At 43.9% G+C, this 17,395-nt stretch overlaps 1 protein-coding gene across 1 annotated transcript; it reads right to left on the reverse strand.

Annotated features, from left to right (window-relative positions):
• Window position 1: 1 nt before the first annotated feature.
• On the reverse strand, window positions 2-9,362 carry etfdh (electron transfer flavoprotein dehydrogenase). The gene is made up of 13 exons (XM_004086471.4): window positions 9,167-9,362; window positions 8,524-8,682; window positions 5,958-6,187; window positions 5,626-5,707; window positions 5,275-5,393; window positions 4,008-4,085; window positions 3,577-3,723; window positions 3,307-3,447; window positions 2,957-3,100; window positions 2,156-2,324; window positions 1,583-1,765; window positions 1,216-1,437; window positions 2-405 (listed from the first exon to the last, which is right to left on the reverse strand). Exons 1-13 carry the CDS (start codon window positions 9,195-9,197, stop codon window positions 242-244), a joined length of 1,869 nt encoding a protein of 622 aa, XP_004086519.1. The 5' UTR covers window positions 9,198-9,362; the 3' UTR covers window positions 2-241.
• Window positions 9,363-17,395: the final 8,033 nt, after the last annotated feature.

Genomic DNA, 17,395 nt, shown 5'->3' on the forward strand with positions numbered 1-17,395 from the left:
GTGCTTTTCTGTCATTTCTGTTTATTCCATACTGTCATGTTTAAATTAAACTCAACATTTGATGCTTAACCATTTATTTTACAGCTTTTTCTATTTCAGAAGAGAAGTGTTTCCGGGTTTTCTCTAAAAAACAGCTCGTTCTGTTACATTATAAAACAGTTCTGTTCTCCACAGTCAGGCACATACACCCACACGGATGCTCAATCTGAACCGTAAAACAGGCGCCAGAACCCCGAGCCGCTCACATTCCGTTGTAGGCCGGACCCCCGCCCCCTTCAGGTACCACCCAGTTGATGTTTTGGCTGGGATCCTTGATGTCGCAGGTCTTACAGTGGACACAGTTCTGAGCGTTGATCTGCAACCGCATGCCGTCCCCCGTTTCCACGGGAACGTACTCATACACACCTGGAGGAAGGTGAGAACAGAACGATGAGCTGTCATCTTATCGCATCATTCGTCTGACGTTAAACTAGCAGAGGAAAATGTGTGACTGAATGGAACAGACGTCTGATGACGATTATTGTGGGATGTGTTGAGTGTTTTAGGCCACAATAAGACACTGATGACGAGGGATTGATGCAAACTGATTGGTCCATGAGTGCACATGTGACTGATGTGAAGCCCTAAGAATCACAGCAGATGCTTTCTGGCTGATGTGTCCCCTAAACCTTTGTCTCATGGACGCATCTCTGTAAAAGTCCAGATTCTTTCACAGATGTGGAAGTGTGATAAATGCCCTCTGAAGCAAACTTAATCATCACCTCAGGTTGAATGAATAGTCTTGTTCTGAGAGACCTTTTAATAAAAGTGTGAAGTGGAAAATCATAAATCAAATCTGAGCTGAATCTTCATCTCAATATTTCCAAAGGCTGAATTCTTCCAGTTTTAGTGGAAACCTGGGACTAATGGTAACAACACTTGTCCACCAAAGGAGCTCATTTTAACGGCGATGCTGCTGCGAGGCTCAGATTCCAATCCTCCGTGCAGATGTCTGACCACGGCCCAGAAGAACACTGGACGACCATGTCTCATTTACAGTGGACGTGTCGCAGACGGACTGTTCTGCAGTCAGGTGTGACGTTCTCGTTTCATCACAGACAGACCCCCAGTCCTCCAGGCTGAGGAGGAGGAGGACTCGTGTGGTTCAGGTTACCACCGTGTGCTAGCTTCAGCAGGAGCGCTGCTCCTCTCTGCTGTGAAGAAGCCGGGCGTTACCTGCAGGGCAGAAGCGCTGCTCAGGCCCGTCGTAAACCGCCAGGTTCCTGGCCACGGGGACGCTGTCGTCCTTTAAGGTCAGGTGTGGGGGCTGGTCCCCTTCATGATTGGTTCCACTCAGGGCCACGGAGGAGAGCAGATCAAAGCTTATCTTGCCGTCTGGCTTGGGATACTCGATGGGTGTACATTCTTTAGCCGGTTTGAGCTGGTGAGCGTCCAAGCCTGCCACAGATCAGACACAGCTGGTTATGAAAGGCTGTTCTCTAGTGCAGGAACTCAGAGAGAAGAGCCGATTCCTAATAAACCTGAAGCCTGAGCCTTCACAGGTCAAAGGATTGTTCAGCAGCTCCCCGTGAGCAGAGCTCACCTCTGTGCTTCAGCGTCCATGGCTCTTTCCCTCTGAGGATCCAGTAGAAGATCCCGGTGTAGATCATGCCCCCATACAGGCCCAGGGGGTTGTGGAAGGACGGTCGGATGTTCCTCACCGAGTGCAGCTCCTTCCACACCCAGGAGCTCTTCAAGCTCTCTGCATACTCGGGAACATGCAGCCCTGAGGGAGAAAGGACAGACGAGTGAAGATCCATCCCCAAAAACAGAAGCAGCACTGCAAAGACGGAGCAGTGAGTCAGTCTGTGAGCGTTCTTCAGTCTTTGGTATCCATGAGGATGAGGGGTGGGGGTAGGGGTGCAGTCTTATTTTTAAATTTGGGGTTTTGAATTTATCAGAGCTCCAATTTGTGCATTTTCAGGTGTGTTTCTGGTTGGCAGGTGGGAGGAGGTCAGTGTATCACAGTGTGACATGTAGGAGCATCCTGAAGAAACAGTAGACGTCAAACTAAAGGACAAAGGTGCATCAGTGAGGACTTTCAGTCACCTCCTCAATCCTGTCACCTGAGGCTATAACACAGGTGCTGCAGCCTCAGGTGAGTGTCACTGCGTACCTGCCATCTCTGAATCCGCCTCCTCTGCCGTGACTTTGGGGAAAATGGCCTCTGCAGCCAGGATGCCGCTCTTCATGGCCGTGTGGGTGCCTTTGATCTTGGGGACGTTCATGAAACCGGGGCTGCAGCCAATCAGCAGCCCTCCAGGGAAGGTCAGTTTTGGGATGGACTGCAGAGGAAGAGGAACCAGGTCACTTCTCCTGCACTTCTACACAAATGTCCTTCAGCTTGAAGACCATGACAGCCGAGTTTCATCAAACCAAATCCAGAATAAAGAGATCTGGGATTAATTCCAAACTGCTGCAGCAAATACTATTCATGTAAAAGCAAAAGCAAGAGTTCAATAGAACCAATGAATAATCTAAATAAAAAACGTTTAGTTCTGAAAAACAGAGAGAAACATGACTGAAGCTTTTATTAAATCAGTCCAGAGAATGATTCAAAACAACTGAGTGCAGAGACAGACAGGTGACCAGTAGACAGGCACAGTCGGATCCGTTCACAGTCGGATCCGTGCACAGGTGGATCCGTTCACAGTCGTATCCGTGCACAGTCGTATCCATGCACAGGTGAATCCGTGCACAGGTGGATCCGTGCACAGTCGATCCGTGCAGCTACAGCAGAAAAACTGACGTGCTTCTGACAAAGGCTGACTTTAAAAAAAAAAGTAGTTTTTTTATAAGGAGTCAAAAGACAACAGACCACATTTGGTTTAACCAAAGCTACACTAACAAAAACCTTTCATCACACTTGCCCCCCCACACACCCCCCCATCAGTCAGCTAATGATGAAGAGGCACACCTGAAAGCCGCCCTCGTTCAGGGCTCGGGCGCCGTAAGCGATCCTTTGCCCCCCCTCCAGCGTCGCAGCTACAAACGGGTGGTGTTTCCAGCGCTGGAATTCCCTGAAAGGGCTCAGGTAAGGGTTGGTGTAGTCTAAACCCACCTGGGGAGGGAAGACAATGAAGAGAACATCTCTGGTAAGCTGTCCCACAAAAAAAACTGTTCACTGAAGCCCCCACTTCACTTCTTAAAAAAGGAATCGGTCTTTTCTCTGAATGAAGTGACGTTGGACTGAAAAAGATCTTCCTTCAACAGAACAGAAAGTGACGTCATGCGTCACTGAGCTCACATGCATGCAGAGCTGCTCACCACAAAGCCCAGAGCCACCAGAGGCTCTCCTTCATTCAGGTGGTAGAGGAAGGACCCCCCATACGTGTGTCTGTCCAGAGGCCAGCCCACAGAGTGCTCTGTCCTGCCTGGCTTCCACTTCTTCTCATCAATCATCCACAACTTCAAAAGAGAAGGAAAACACAGCAGTTTCTCTCCGTGATCGTAGTGTAACTCTTCATCACTTTCACTAATCACAAAAGCACAAAGACATGATTTCATCTGGGAAACCTGATGCCTGCAGAACTTTACCTCCTTCAGGCCGATGGCGTACGTTTGAGGCTCACAGTTTTTCCGCAGGTTGAACTGCTTGTAAAGCTGCTTTGCCAAATGGCCGTGGCAGCCCTCTCCAAACAAGGTGACTTTAGCGTGGAGCTCCATCCCTCTCTCAAAAACATCCTGAAAGTCAGAAACATGATGAGGAAACGCAATCAAGCAGAAGCAGGTGAGACGAGCAAAGGCTAAACTGAAGGAACCTGTGTGAGCGCGTCCACATCTACAGCAACACAACCACTGTGGGTTCAGTCAAGCTGTTGTTAGCATGGGACTACACAAATCCTGATTTTTCTGTAGCACTCCAAACTAAACATACAGTTTTCTGAAGAAGAGCAGCTGCAGAGCCTGAACCAATGCCTTTGAGCTTCAGCAGCTTTTAGAAATCTAACCCTTTAGATTTTTGTTACCTTCGGGGAGCCGTCCTTGGCGATGCCGACATCGTTGGTAGCGACTCCCTTCACACTCCCATCTTCATGGAACAAGACCTAAGTGAAGACGAGAACAGCTTCAGCAGCTGAAGGTGAGGCCGGAGAGACCGACACTTGCTGAAGGACAAATATGGATATGTCTAATTCATTATGACTCCATGAAACATTTAAAATGTACTCTAAAAAAGTGTTTGATTATGAAAAACGTCATTGTTTCTAGAATCGGTCGGCACACCTGTCAATCTGCCGGTAAGACAGCTGATAAACGGGTCAGTAGAATCAGAAATGAAAGAGAATCAGGAAGCTGAAAAACGGACCAAACCAGCAGGATTTGCTTAATCTGATACCTTTAGTGGATTATCAGTAGTTATCAAATCAATACAATCATTTTCACAGTCCTGAATAACAAAAAAAAAGCCAAAATTCACACTTTGTAGCAAATTAGTTTAATATGACAAAGCTTACCAGGATATGATTTCATAAGAAAACATTCATAAACTGATCTTTGCTCTTCTGATGGCACAGACTTTCCCCTAATGGGATGAATCAAGGATTATTCAAGCCAATCAGGACCGCTTGTTCTTTCATGGTTTACTGGTTAAACAGATTGAGACGTTCTCGCCATGAGTAAAGGTCTCTTCTTCACCATCTGTTGTTTGGAGGAAGGCACAGTATATTTTTTCTGTGTTCCAGGAATGTCAAGGAAGAGAAGAAACACACAACATCTTTATTCTCAGACTTTTGCTGTGATTCTAACTTCTTCCATCTTACTATTTAGTTGAATACTATAAAGTATTCTATACTATAAAGTATTCAACCTGTTGTTTTCCTGTTTCTCTTTCTTTATTATTGTATCTTCAGCCATTTTGCCGCTCAACTCCTACAATCATTCAGCTATTTCATCCATTCAGCTATTTAAATGTTCAGCTCTTTCAGCTTTTTCCAGACTTTTGCTCCTTCAAATCCTTGAACTTGTCAAGATATTCCAGGATTTTTGCCTCCATTGAAATAAATGGGAATCCTCTGTGTTGAAGCTCACTGGTTCCATACCTACTCTGGCATTTTTCACAAAAACATCTTTTTTGTTATTGTGCCGTTTTCCAATTATTACCCTTTAAGTTTTGTTTTCGTTCAGCAATTCAGCATTCAACCCTGTATTTTCTGCTGGAAATGCAGCTCCTTCAAGTTCATTAACAGTATTCATCAATGGGTGGGACAGGGGCCCCCGTGAAGACACACATCTCACCTCTGCAGCAGCATAACCAGGGTAAAGCTCCACCCCCAGCTCCTCGGCCTGCTCCCCCAGCCAGCGCACAAAGTTTCCCAGCCTCACCAGGTAGTTACCGTGGTTCTGCATGGGGAGGCCTGCAGCCATGAAGCAACCAGCACAGAAAAGCTCAGTATTGTGAGAGTTTTAGATTGTTTCTTCATTCATAGATTTGCCTTCATGCTAAAAAGTCCCCCTAAGTGAGTGTTGCCTCCCAAATGATGGACAGCGCACACTAATGCTGTAAATGTGGAATGAGTCCTGGAAACAGGAGTGAGGTGTGCAGACTGTCTGTCAGTCTGATGTGTGAATGAAGTAGAAGACAGTGACCTGGAAGGATGGGGACGGGGATCCTGTGATTCTTTGTGAAAATGTTGAAGACATCTTCAGTGACCGGCGTGTTCAGAGGAGCCTGAGGGAGACGCCAAAACAAAATATGTTTAGCAATCAACTTCCTATTTAGATCAATCAAACTAATGAGCAAGCATATATGCAAAAGCTGATTTGCATCTATAAATGAATCAAATCTGAAACACAATAGTGTGCAATATGTATGTAGTATTAGTGTGATCATAAATAAGACAGAACAGTGTTCTGTTTCCAAAAGCCAAACATTTTGCAGGTGTGAACAATGAGGTGCGTGAACATCTGCAGATGCTGACCCCTCGTTCCTTCCAGTCAGGAAAGAGCTCGGTGAGGGCGGAGGGCTCCAAACAGGCTCCAGACAGGGTGTGGGCTCCCATCTGAGGCGCCTTTTCCACAAGGCACACCCGCAGCTCCTTCTGGTGCTCGTTGGCCAGCTGCTTCAGACGAATGGCTGCTGAGAGACCCGCAGGCCCCCCACCCACAATCACCACGTCGGCCTCGTCTGCAAACCTCTCCATCTCCACCCCTACACCACACACCCCACAGGAGAGAAGCACTCAGGGAGCAACCAAAGCTGGACCTTCAGCCCAACAACTGCAAAGCCAGAAGAACATCCATCACAGATCATCAGACGAAAACTGCTGCATCTTCATCATCACAACACAATTCCCAGTAAAACAAAAACACGCGTCGCCCTAATCTGGAGAAGAACTTCTAATCTGTTACTTATTACAAATAATAGTCAGAATTTCATCTTGGCCCATCTCAAAGTTGAACAAGCTGATTAGAAACAGAACATAAGTGAAGCTGATCATCCTGACAGACTGCTGTGGGGGAGGCCACTGTCATAGTTGTGTTTTGCTTCTAATGGGGTCATTAGTGAAACTGGATTAGCCGCTGTGTGTGCCGGCGTGTCTCTAGGAGGATCATGGTAACTGTTGTTTTTTAAGGCTTTGTTCTTAGTCAGAGTGCTGGATGTTGAAGTGAGGTCTGAGGTTCTTAGAGTCATTCTGAAGGCAGCTGTGGAATTCATTTAAATGTAATTCAATAACACACAATCACTGGAGAAACGCTCAAACACTGGAACTACGATCTAACATAAATAAGAGAGCAGCAGGAACGTCCCACTGCCTCACAGAGCACAGCATTCAGTAACTTTCTTTTCTATTTTCACCCTTTGTCTGTTTATGCATGTATACACATGCATCCAAAACATTTAGCATCTTAATGCTGATTCTCACTAAGATGTGAAATCTCTTTAGAAAAACCTCTGAGGCTGAGACCATCAAATACAAACTACAGCTTTGACTGAATGAAGACATTTTAAATATTCTGTGCATTCACCAGGAAAGATCCTATTCCACCAGACATGCACCGGTCACAGCTGAACAATGGAAACAATCAAAGACGGATCTCGATGAAGGCATTGGTCCTCCTGCAGTTGCTCCAGAAAACCTCGTCTCACCACCACAACACCTTCAGAGTCCTGTCATGAGTGCGCCAATAAAAAGGCTCAAAAACAAACCCAAAGTTTCAGATTTTTTTTACAAACGTGCTTCTTAATGACAAACAGGGACATTTGGGGATTATAAAAATATGCTTTTTTAAATATAATTATCATAAATAAAGCTTAGCCTTTAGGGGTTTATACAACTATACACTGTATAAATCCCTATTGTAACAGTAACATCTGTCAAACACAAGAGCCCTTCAGCTCTGATCTGCTTGCTCAGCTGCGGAACAGGACAAGTAAAAAAAAAGAAGCTTTTTCTGTTTTGGTAAAAATGATCTTTCAATCTAATGTTAGCCTAATGGTCTGTTATTAACCAAATCCCTAATTGGTAATAACTAAGATTTGTTGAATTTGCAGCTGGCATCCCTGTAAACAAACTGAGCTGCTGTGGTGTAGCGGCAGGTGTTTAACTCCCGCTTTCAAGTGATTGAACTCCCCCCAAGCAGCTCCTGAACAAAAGCTCCTCACTCCAGAAAGTTCTGATTGATTTGGTTCTGCAGGTGGATTAGTCTGCAGAAGTCTTGGGGAGTCACCGCTCTTCATCATCGGTTCCTGCAGACTTTGTGAGTTCGTCTTCAGGTGCATTTTTAGGAATCTTGTGTTAGAAAGAGCAAACTTTAAATGTATATCTTATTTGTGTACATGCTGGCACCATGTGTTGGAAGCAGCAGATGGTCAGATTTCACTCCCTTCAGGAAGTTGAGCTGCATTTTGTGGTCCCACAAATGTTTCTCTTTCTGGACAATAAACCACTGAGAACAGCAGAGTGATAAACATAAAGGAGACACCTCCACAAAAATACCGATAGATTTTAAGACCATATCAAAAATGAACATTTCAGGTTCCGTGTGCATTTAAATGAACCAACAGTAATAATAATAATAATGGATTGGATTTATCTGAGCTTTTCAACTCATAACATTGTGTCCATTATTCATTCACTCCTCATTCATACTTGGTGATGGTAAGCTATGGTTGTAGCCACAGCTGCACTGGGGCAGACTGACAGAGGCGTGGCTGCCAGTTCGCGCCTACGGCCCCTCTGACCATCACCGGGACCATTCATGCACATTCACACACCAGTGGAGCCACACTGGAGGCAAGGAGGGTGAAGTGTCTTGCCCAAGGACACAACGACATTTTTGGCTGGTGGGAGCGGGGATCGAACCGCCAACCCTTCGATCATTGGACGACCTGCTCAACCACCTGAGCCACTGTCGCCCCAACAGTGTGTCCAAACTTTGGGCCGCTAAAGTCTTTAGGTGAAATGAAGGTGGAAAGCTTTGTCATTGAGTCCTGGCCGCGCAGAAGCAGGAGGCATTCAGAACAGATCCAGAGGAAGTTCTTACCCTCCCATCTGGGGTCTTTGTCTCGGGGGTGGATGGTGTAGTGTGTGGTGATGCGCGGGGCGGTCACTGAGGAGCACGTCCTCCTGGTTACTGCGGTGTAGAGCTGAGGGGCGCCGCGCTCCGCCTGTACTGCGGTCAGAGCCCTGATGCACCTGTGGGCTGCAGAGAGGGAGGAAGTGCAGGTCAGGACCAGGGCTGTCACGTGACTCAGACCACCTACAGCTGCTTCTGTCTGACACATGAGCTCAAAGACGTGACGTCACTTTTTTCATACTGCGGAGTTCAGTTCATAGTTATGACATTGTCAGGTGATTCAACAGCTTAGCTAACATATATGAAACAAACAAAAGTCACTAAAGATTAAAATAAAACGTCACTGGATTTCAAACCAGAACGACGATCATGCTGAAAGTGACAAACACTGGCTGAACTTTCACCTACTTATTTGCATTAGCTAGCTCAGCTCAGCTGGAGACAGTTGGAGTTAAAGTTTGTTGTTCAAAACAACAACACACACACCACAAACAAAGACACACCGTAAGACAACAAAAACATGCAAAGCTCCGACAAAATGATGAAGAAAACGTTCTCTCTAGAGTGTTTGCTAAGTTCTAGCCAGCTAAGCAGACGTTAGCGGACTTACCTTTACTAGAGTATCTGCTAGCAGGCAGCATTCTGCAGAGCACAGCCAGCAGCTGCTCGTTCAACTCAACTCAACTTCTGTTTCTGCCTCACTTTTCTGGCGTCGTTTAGGTTAGGTAAGCGCCCGTTAACAGGAGAGCGGCAGAGCCATGAAAAGTCGCTCTCATAACAATGACACTACTTCCGGGTCCTGACTGCGCATGTGCACGTCTGTATACGTCACTCCGCCCGGACCTGCATGTAATTCAAGGGTTTCTACAGCGCCCATCCTCTGACTCTTCATCCTCCTCATGTGCTCAAATCCCCTCTGGGTAGTTTCTGTTTCACTTCCGCTAAACAGTTGAACCAAAAATCAGAGCTTTGTTCCAAGATCATTTAGTTTCTCTTCCATCAGCTAATTTTTATTGGGCTAATTTCACTTCGAACACTGAATGGAAAAAAGTCTGGTCTTTACCACAAAAATACTTCTTAACAAATAAAGTCAAAGAAATCTTTTTTAAACTCCTACACAGATCTTATCCAGCAAAGCATTATTTAAATAAATTTAAGGCTGACATAAACACTAACTGTACTTTCTGCCAGAAACAACCTGAAACCTGCTCTCATTTCTTCTGGTCTTGTGAATTCACATACAAATTTTGGAAAAACATTCATAAATTTATCACAGACTCTATTTTTGCTGATATATAACTTTACTATAAAAACGTACTATTTGGTTTTCATAGCTTTGATGTCAAAGACCGTGATGCTTTCTTTTGTATAAATATGTTGTTATTTATGGCTAAATTTCATATTCACAAAAGCAAATTTTCCAATAAAAAACCTGATTTCTTTGTGTTCAAACTGGAACTGCAGCAATACTTAAACTTAATTTCAGCTTCAAAAAATACAAAAGCTCAAAAAACAATTATCCAAACTAAAGCCGGATGCCATGGTTTTCCCCTTTTCAAACACAGGCGTTGGCACACAAACAGGAGGAAAGGACACGTCAGCACAACAACGCTGCAGGTGTCACACAAACAAAGGTAAAAGCTGGTGACAGCTGACACTTGAACCCCTTAAATTTAAATAATCCCGGACGAGCCCCCACTTATGTTACGTCCCTCTTCAGAGAGGAGGGAGAAATATGTAACATAGAAAATTATGATAACCGGGCGGGGTTAAAGTTGGCCACACAGCCGTTTATTCAGTGACAAATAACACTCATAGGGGACTAAAAGAGAAATTATCAACTCCACACCAAAGGTGCAATAAATAATGGGATAACTTAAATTCTCAGGCTTTAAAGCAAGGCACCAAATTACTCAAAATGCAAACAAAAGACCACAAGAGTAAATGTAACAAAAGGACAAAACCAGAATCAAAGCTAAGGGGGAAACCAGAAGCTTTCTCAAGATAAGGCCAGGCAGACAGCAGGGGCAGGCTGAAGAACAAATTCCCACTCAGGAATGCAGCCGCCACTGGAGCAGAGGATCCTCGGAGCTTTTAAGCTTCCCTCCAAGCCAGGCGATAGGTAGCAGCCTCAATCAGCTCTGCAGAGGGGCGGAGTCAGCAGCTGTGCAGGAGCTGGACTTCTACAGGAGCTGAGAACACATATGCATACACACACGCACACACAAGACAAGCAGACAACTACTAGGGGTCGTAACAAGGAGCCTTCGACTTCCAGGAAAAAAAAGAAGCTACATATGATAGACAGCACTTCTTTTTTGCACCATGAGTGTGTGAAGGGGAGAGGATGATCAGACCTGTGCGATGTACAATGTCATGCGTGTCAAAATAAAAGCTCAGAGTTTGTTTTGTCACATCTCTGTTCCCCCTTCGTTGTAGTGTTGCTACATTACTCATCAGCCTACATTTGAAATACCGGTCCGTGAAAACTGTATGTGACGTCATACCGGTCCGTTGTGTTAAAAAGGTTAGGGACCACTCTGTTAGGGGAAAGTGGTATCCTTCTGCATGAGAACACTTTCAGTCAGTCAGCCAGGTCTGTGAGGATCCACAGAACAGAACGTCAGAGCACACAGACAGTTACCAACCTCTGAAACTTTCAATAAACACTTAAAACAATGGCTCATCAACACTAAACCTCTGATGATTTCAGTTTATATTTCATTATATGAACCATTAGACTTTAGCTACTTTTTGCATCTGTTGCTTTTAATTGTGTTTGTTTACTGTAATGTTTTTTTAAACATCAAAGCCAAGGGAAGAGAGATGAAAAATTAGCCAAATTCTACCTTTTTTAATCATGTTGTATTATATTTGGCAGCTGTTTCCAGAGCAGTCAATCTCAGAGTGTAAGGTTGTATGTTTGGTTCCCATCTTGCTTCTTCTACAAATCTCCTTGGGCACGACACTGAAGCCCATGTGGCTCTTGATGGTCTGGTTAGTCCCTTGCTCGGCTGCAATCAGTGTGTGGGTGTGTGTGTGACTGGGGCTGTGGCTGAAAAGCTTTTTGGGCATTAATAAAGGTAGACATATTTGTAAGCTACTGTATATAAATATACTCTCACCGGCCACTTTAGTGGCACACCTTTGCTGGACCCCTTTTGCCTTCAGAACTGCCTTAATCCTTGGTGGCATAGATTCAAAGAGGAAACATTCTTCAGATAGTTTGTTCCATATTGACATGACAGCATCCCACAGTTCCTGCAGATTTATCGGCTGCACATCCATTATGTCAATCTCCCGTTCCACCACATCCCAAAGGTTGTCTATTGGGTTTAGATCTGGTGACTGTGGAGACCATTTGGAGTCCAGTGAACTCATTGTCATGTTGAAGAAATCAGTCTGAGATGATTCCAGCTTTATGACATGACGCCTTATCCTGCCGGAAGTAGCCATCAGAAGATGGAACACTGTAGTCAGAAAGGGATGGACATGGTCAGCCACAATACTCAGGTAGGCTGTGGACGTGTTGTGCGTTCAGAGATGCTCTTCTGCAGACCTCGATCGGAACCAGTGGTTCTTTGAGTTCTTGTTTTCTTTCTATCGGCTAGAACCAGTCTGGTCAGTCTCCTCTGACCTCTGGCATCAACCAGACATTTCTGTCCACTGAACTGCTGCTCACTGCATATTTTCTCTTGTTTTGGAACATTCTCTGAACACCCTATAGATGGCTGTGGGTGAAAATCCCAGTAGATCAGCAGTTTCTGAAATACTCACACCAGCCCATGTGTCACCAACATCCATGCCACGTTCAAAGCCACTTCAGATCTTGTTGACTCTCTCTGCATGCCTAAATGCATTAAGTCTCTGCCATGTGATTGGCTGATTAGAATTTTGTGTTAATGAGCAGTTTGCCACGTGTACATGGTGAAGTTGCCAGTGAGTGTAGATTGATGAGCCAGGCACAGTTCGATGCATCATTAAGCAAAATACTTTTGTTTTGTGCAACAAACATTTACAATTTAATAAACCTCTGTCACAAATAACGTCTGTAAAGTCTAATTTTTGGTCCAGTTTTGCATGTTTGCAATGATGATTGGAGAAATTTTTTTTATCAAAGGATTTGGTAGATTTCATCCTGAAAGTTTACCACAAGCTAAATGTAAGATCTACAGTATGTGGTGACCAAGCTACTGCTAAAATAATGACTCACGAGCTTGATAAAATCTGGTACTGTCACTGTAAAGAATCCCTGGGGAACCTGAGAAATCTGATTCACTCGATATCCGCAGTAAACTGTAGGATTTGATAGAATCATGATAGAGTCATGATAGAAGAGTAAAGATTAAAAAAAGAAGCAAGACATTCACAGGTTAAAGTGAAAAGCAAAATCTAGAAGTGGAATCTCAGTGTGCTTCCAGGGATTTAAAGTATCATTAGAATGAATTCCTAACGCTGGAATATTTTCTGTGATATTTCTCTGTCAATCTTTCCATACAAAGAACCAAAAGAACTGACAAATTTTGACCTGTTTTTACAAAAATCACATGTGTTGCTTAAAATCTGCACTGTCCTTTGTGTTTCTTGGTGGGCCCCTTTTCCCCCAGTAACTGGGTAAGCTCCAGCATCCCCCTGACCCTGCACAGAAATAAGGGGGATACATGAATGACAACAAAAAAGTAAACTGTTTTCATAACAAACAATTGCAAAGAAAGTAACGTTTTGTGAAAAATTAGCAACATAACTTTAAATTGGATTAGTCATAGTCTAGTTTAACAACGATCCCCCCAGTGCTGTTGGTGGATATTGGCTACTGTTGGTGGAAGATGGAAAGGAGGAAGGTGTGTTTTCTTAGACAGAGAAACAAGGATAGACGGATGGTGTAGTGTATACAGTCTCAGTAACTCAGACATTTGTCAGCACTGTGACAGTAATCTACCCGACAATTACATGCATGCACTATGGTTCTGCACGCCTGTCCAGGCTCTCTGGCAGCAGGTATGTGCCGATCTATCAGTCTGGCTTAAGGTTTCAATTACGGCTTCACCGTCACTTTGTGTGCTTGGTGACATGAGTGCCATCGATGTAGAAAGAGGATTAGTATCTATCATTTTCATAACTCTTTGTATTGCTAAAAAAACAATTTTAATAAACTGGAAAAACAAGAAAAATATTAATTTAAGTAAACACAGAAATCTGCTGCTTGATCATATCAGCTTGGAAAAAATGTCAGCCCAAAGTTCAAGTAACTTTGAAAGAATTCAGTCTCTCTGGTATCACATGGCTAACTCCATGACTTGGGGGGTAAGGGGCCTGGACATCGCTGCTCCTTGTCTTTCTATTGTGGTTTAGGGGTGGGGGTCGGGGCCTGGGTGGGGAGGGCAAGGGTGCTGCGCCGGGCTCGGGTGTGGGTGTGTGTGGTCGGGAGGTTGAGTAGTGGTCTAGCTTGACTTGGGGGAGTGGTCTTTTTGCCTGTGCTGGGCGGGGTGTGGGGGTGGCAGGGGGCCCTTCTCGGGGGAGGGTCCAGCGGCGGTGGATGGGCTGCCCATCTGCACCTGGGACTGGGATCCCTCCTTCCTTGGCTCTGTGACGGGGCGGGGTAACCCTCTTGGGGCCCACGGTCGCTCTACACAAGTGTTTTTCAACCAGTGTGCCTGGGAGATGGTCAGGTGTGCCGTGGGAAATTGCCCTCATTAACTGATCTAAAAACGTTTACCATCTCCAGGATATCAGCTCTGTGTTAATCTAAACAGGCCCTGATAAAATACTGAGTAGTTAGGACTATGAAAAATCATAAAATTATTTTTTATTTGTGTTTATTTTATTCTATTAAAGACATTTTGATAAGAATGATGGTACCGCGATTTAGCTGCAGCTAGAACTGTTTTCTGAAAAGTCCCCTTTAACTGTCTCCACCAATCATTCTTGGAGGCTTAATCACACGTCATCAGTCTGACCAATCAGAAGCGGTTAAAATCTTCACTTCCTTGTTCAGATTCTGCACATAAAGTCTCTCAGTTCCAACATAAATACCAGCTAAAGCTCGTCTTTAGCGGTGTAGCTTTCTACAGAATCCGGTGTCAGACCGTGGAACAAGTGAACAAAACATTGAAACCTAGAGATGCTAGTCTGTCTGTGATCGGCGGTGGTTTGCACTAGATCTCCCATGATGCATTGGGTTAAAGTGACAGCGTCTCAGTGCACAATGAGTCGTCCTTGTTAAACGTCTTGAAACCACAACAAACACACATCAAACAGTTTTTAAATCTTCTAACTTAACTTTTATTACATCTTTTAGAAAAAACAGCTCCAACTTCCAGCTTTTTCTGCCACAATTCTCACAAATATGCACGTGAGATTGCAGAGGGGCTGTAGATCAATACAGACTATGAGTTTCCCCTTTTTTTTAACATTTTTGGATGCTGGTGTGCCACAGGATTTTTGTCAGGGTAAAAGTGTGCCGTGGCTCCAAAAATGTTGAAAAACACAGCTCTAGTTGACAGATGGGGGGGAGGGGCGCGCTTTCTGGCTCCTCTCTCTCTGTGTGAAGTGGGTGGTGTGGGGCCTGGGGGGTTGGCGCTTCAGGGGATGGGACCCCTGGGCTCATGGCTGGGCAATTATTTTAACTCGCGGACTACATTGGGTTCTAAAATTAGAAAGAAGGGCCGGACCACGAGCAGATGCGTGGAGTGAGCATTATATAACATGGAATGTAGATGAAAACATTTGGATTGAAAATTATTCTAAAACAGAATATTCTAGAATTTTTAGTTTCAAACTTTTGATCCCATTTTAGATCAATTTCTTATTGTGAAGCCCTTTGGTACCTTCAAGGAGTTATAAAGTGCTATATGAATAAAGTTTTATTTCTTTATGATTCTTTTTAATAAAATAAATAAAAAGCAATGACCAAAAAAGACTCTATGATTTTCAAAGACTAAAAATTCAGGAAAAATACACTCATACATTTAAACAAAAACACAAAAAAAACAATAAATAACCGATCCTCTCCTGTCATAATCCTAATAAAGACTTTGAGGGCTGCAGCTCGTCACGTCTCACAGTTTGCGCTGCTGTTCTGTGTCCTGCACGTCTGTTTCTCATCCAGTAATAATGATTAAGCAAATTTCTATGTCTTGTGCTGCAGCTATGCATATATCTGTATTACCTTTTCACCAGAACAGAGTTCCCTCGTTTATTGCAGGAATTACGTTCTAAAAATAACCGCGATAAGTGAAATACACAGAGTCTGATTACAGACGTTTATGACAGTCAAACTCTTTTCTCAGACATGAACATTTTCACACTTTTCTCTTGTTTAAATTCTCAAACCTTCCTAGAAATTAGGTCCAGCATCTTAGAATGAAAACAAAGATCTGATCGATCACAGATTTCTCATCCGAAGAGCTCCGCGTTTGTAGTTTATAGAGTTATGGAAAGTACAGAAGAACAAAGCTGGTGAATTGCACAATGAAGAAAGTAAGTAAGTAAGTAAGTAATCTTTATTTATATAGCACTTCTCACAGAGAGCGACTCACAAAGTGCTTCACAAAGTAAAAACAATATAAAATCAGTAGCGATACCCAATAAAACGCACACAGGCATAGAAACAAACAAACAGGCAAAAGTGAACACAAGTAAAAGTCAGCTAAAAGCTTTCCAAAATAAAAAGGTCTTAACTTGAGCTTTAAAACACTCGACTGAGTCAATCTGGCGCAGAGACAGGGGGAGGTCGTTCCAAAGTCGGGGAGCAACTGCCTGAAAGGCGAGGTCTCCTCTTGTTTTAAAATAAGTTTTTGGAACACATAAAAGATTTTTTTCAGTGGACCTCAAAGAACGTGCAGGAGTGTAAGGAGTTAAAAGGTCAGAAATATAGATCGGGGTTTGTCCATGCAGGGCTCTAAAAACTAAAATCAGAATCTTAAAATCTATTCTAAATTTAACAGGAAGCCAATGTAGAGATAAAAGCAGAGGGGTGGCATGAGTGCGCTTATTGGTTCCAGTTAAAAGCCTTGCAGCAGAGTTCTGGACCAGTTGGAGACGTTTAAGAGACTTTTTGTTAGAACAAGTAAAAAGAGAATTACAATAGTCTAAACGAGAGGAAATAAAAGCATGGATGATCAGCTCAAGGTCAGACCTGGTCAACATTGGCTTCAGTTTAGCCACATTCCTCAGGTGGTAAAAACAGTTTTTGACCAAGCGCTTCGAATGAGAGTCTAGAGACATAGCTTTGTCAAACCAGACACCAAGATTCCTGAGACTGGGCTGGACAGAAGAGCTCAGTGAACCAAGGTGTCTTTTGATGGAGGGAATTTTGTCATCAGGAGCAAAAATTATTGTCTGTCTTGTTTGGGTTCAGGAGTAAATGGTTGTCATTTAACCAAACTCTAATGCTGGCCAAGCAGTCTAGGAGATTTGATAGATTTGTGTAATTATTTTTACCAAAGGAGCAATAAAGTTGAATGTCATCAGCGTAAAGATGATAAGAAATATTTGAAAATTGGCTGATGAGTCTCCCAAGGGGAATCATGTAGAGAGTGAATAGAATGGGTCCCAATACAGAACCTTGGGGAACGCCACAAGACAGGATTTTTGCTTCTGAAGAAAGAGAGTCAACACAGACCTTATAAGATCTACCACTGGATGGAAGTAATCAGAAAGAGTAGTGGAAGCTAGACAGAGGTCATGATACGAACACGAGACGGACCCACATGCTGTAACCCGGAAGGAGGAGACAGGTAAGTGGTTGGGTAAGTAAATGAGATTGATTTTGTAGGTCTAAAGAGTCTTGTGGTAGAGCGTGGCTGGAGGTTCTGGCGAGACTGTGGCCGAGGCGAGG

Source organism: Oryzias latipes, chromosome 10 (genome assembly GCF_002234675.1).
Source record: "Oryzias latipes chromosome 10, ASM223467v1".
Taxonomy (NCBI): domain Eukaryota; kingdom Metazoa; phylum Chordata; class Actinopteri; order Beloniformes; family Adrianichthyidae; genus Oryzias; species Oryzias latipes.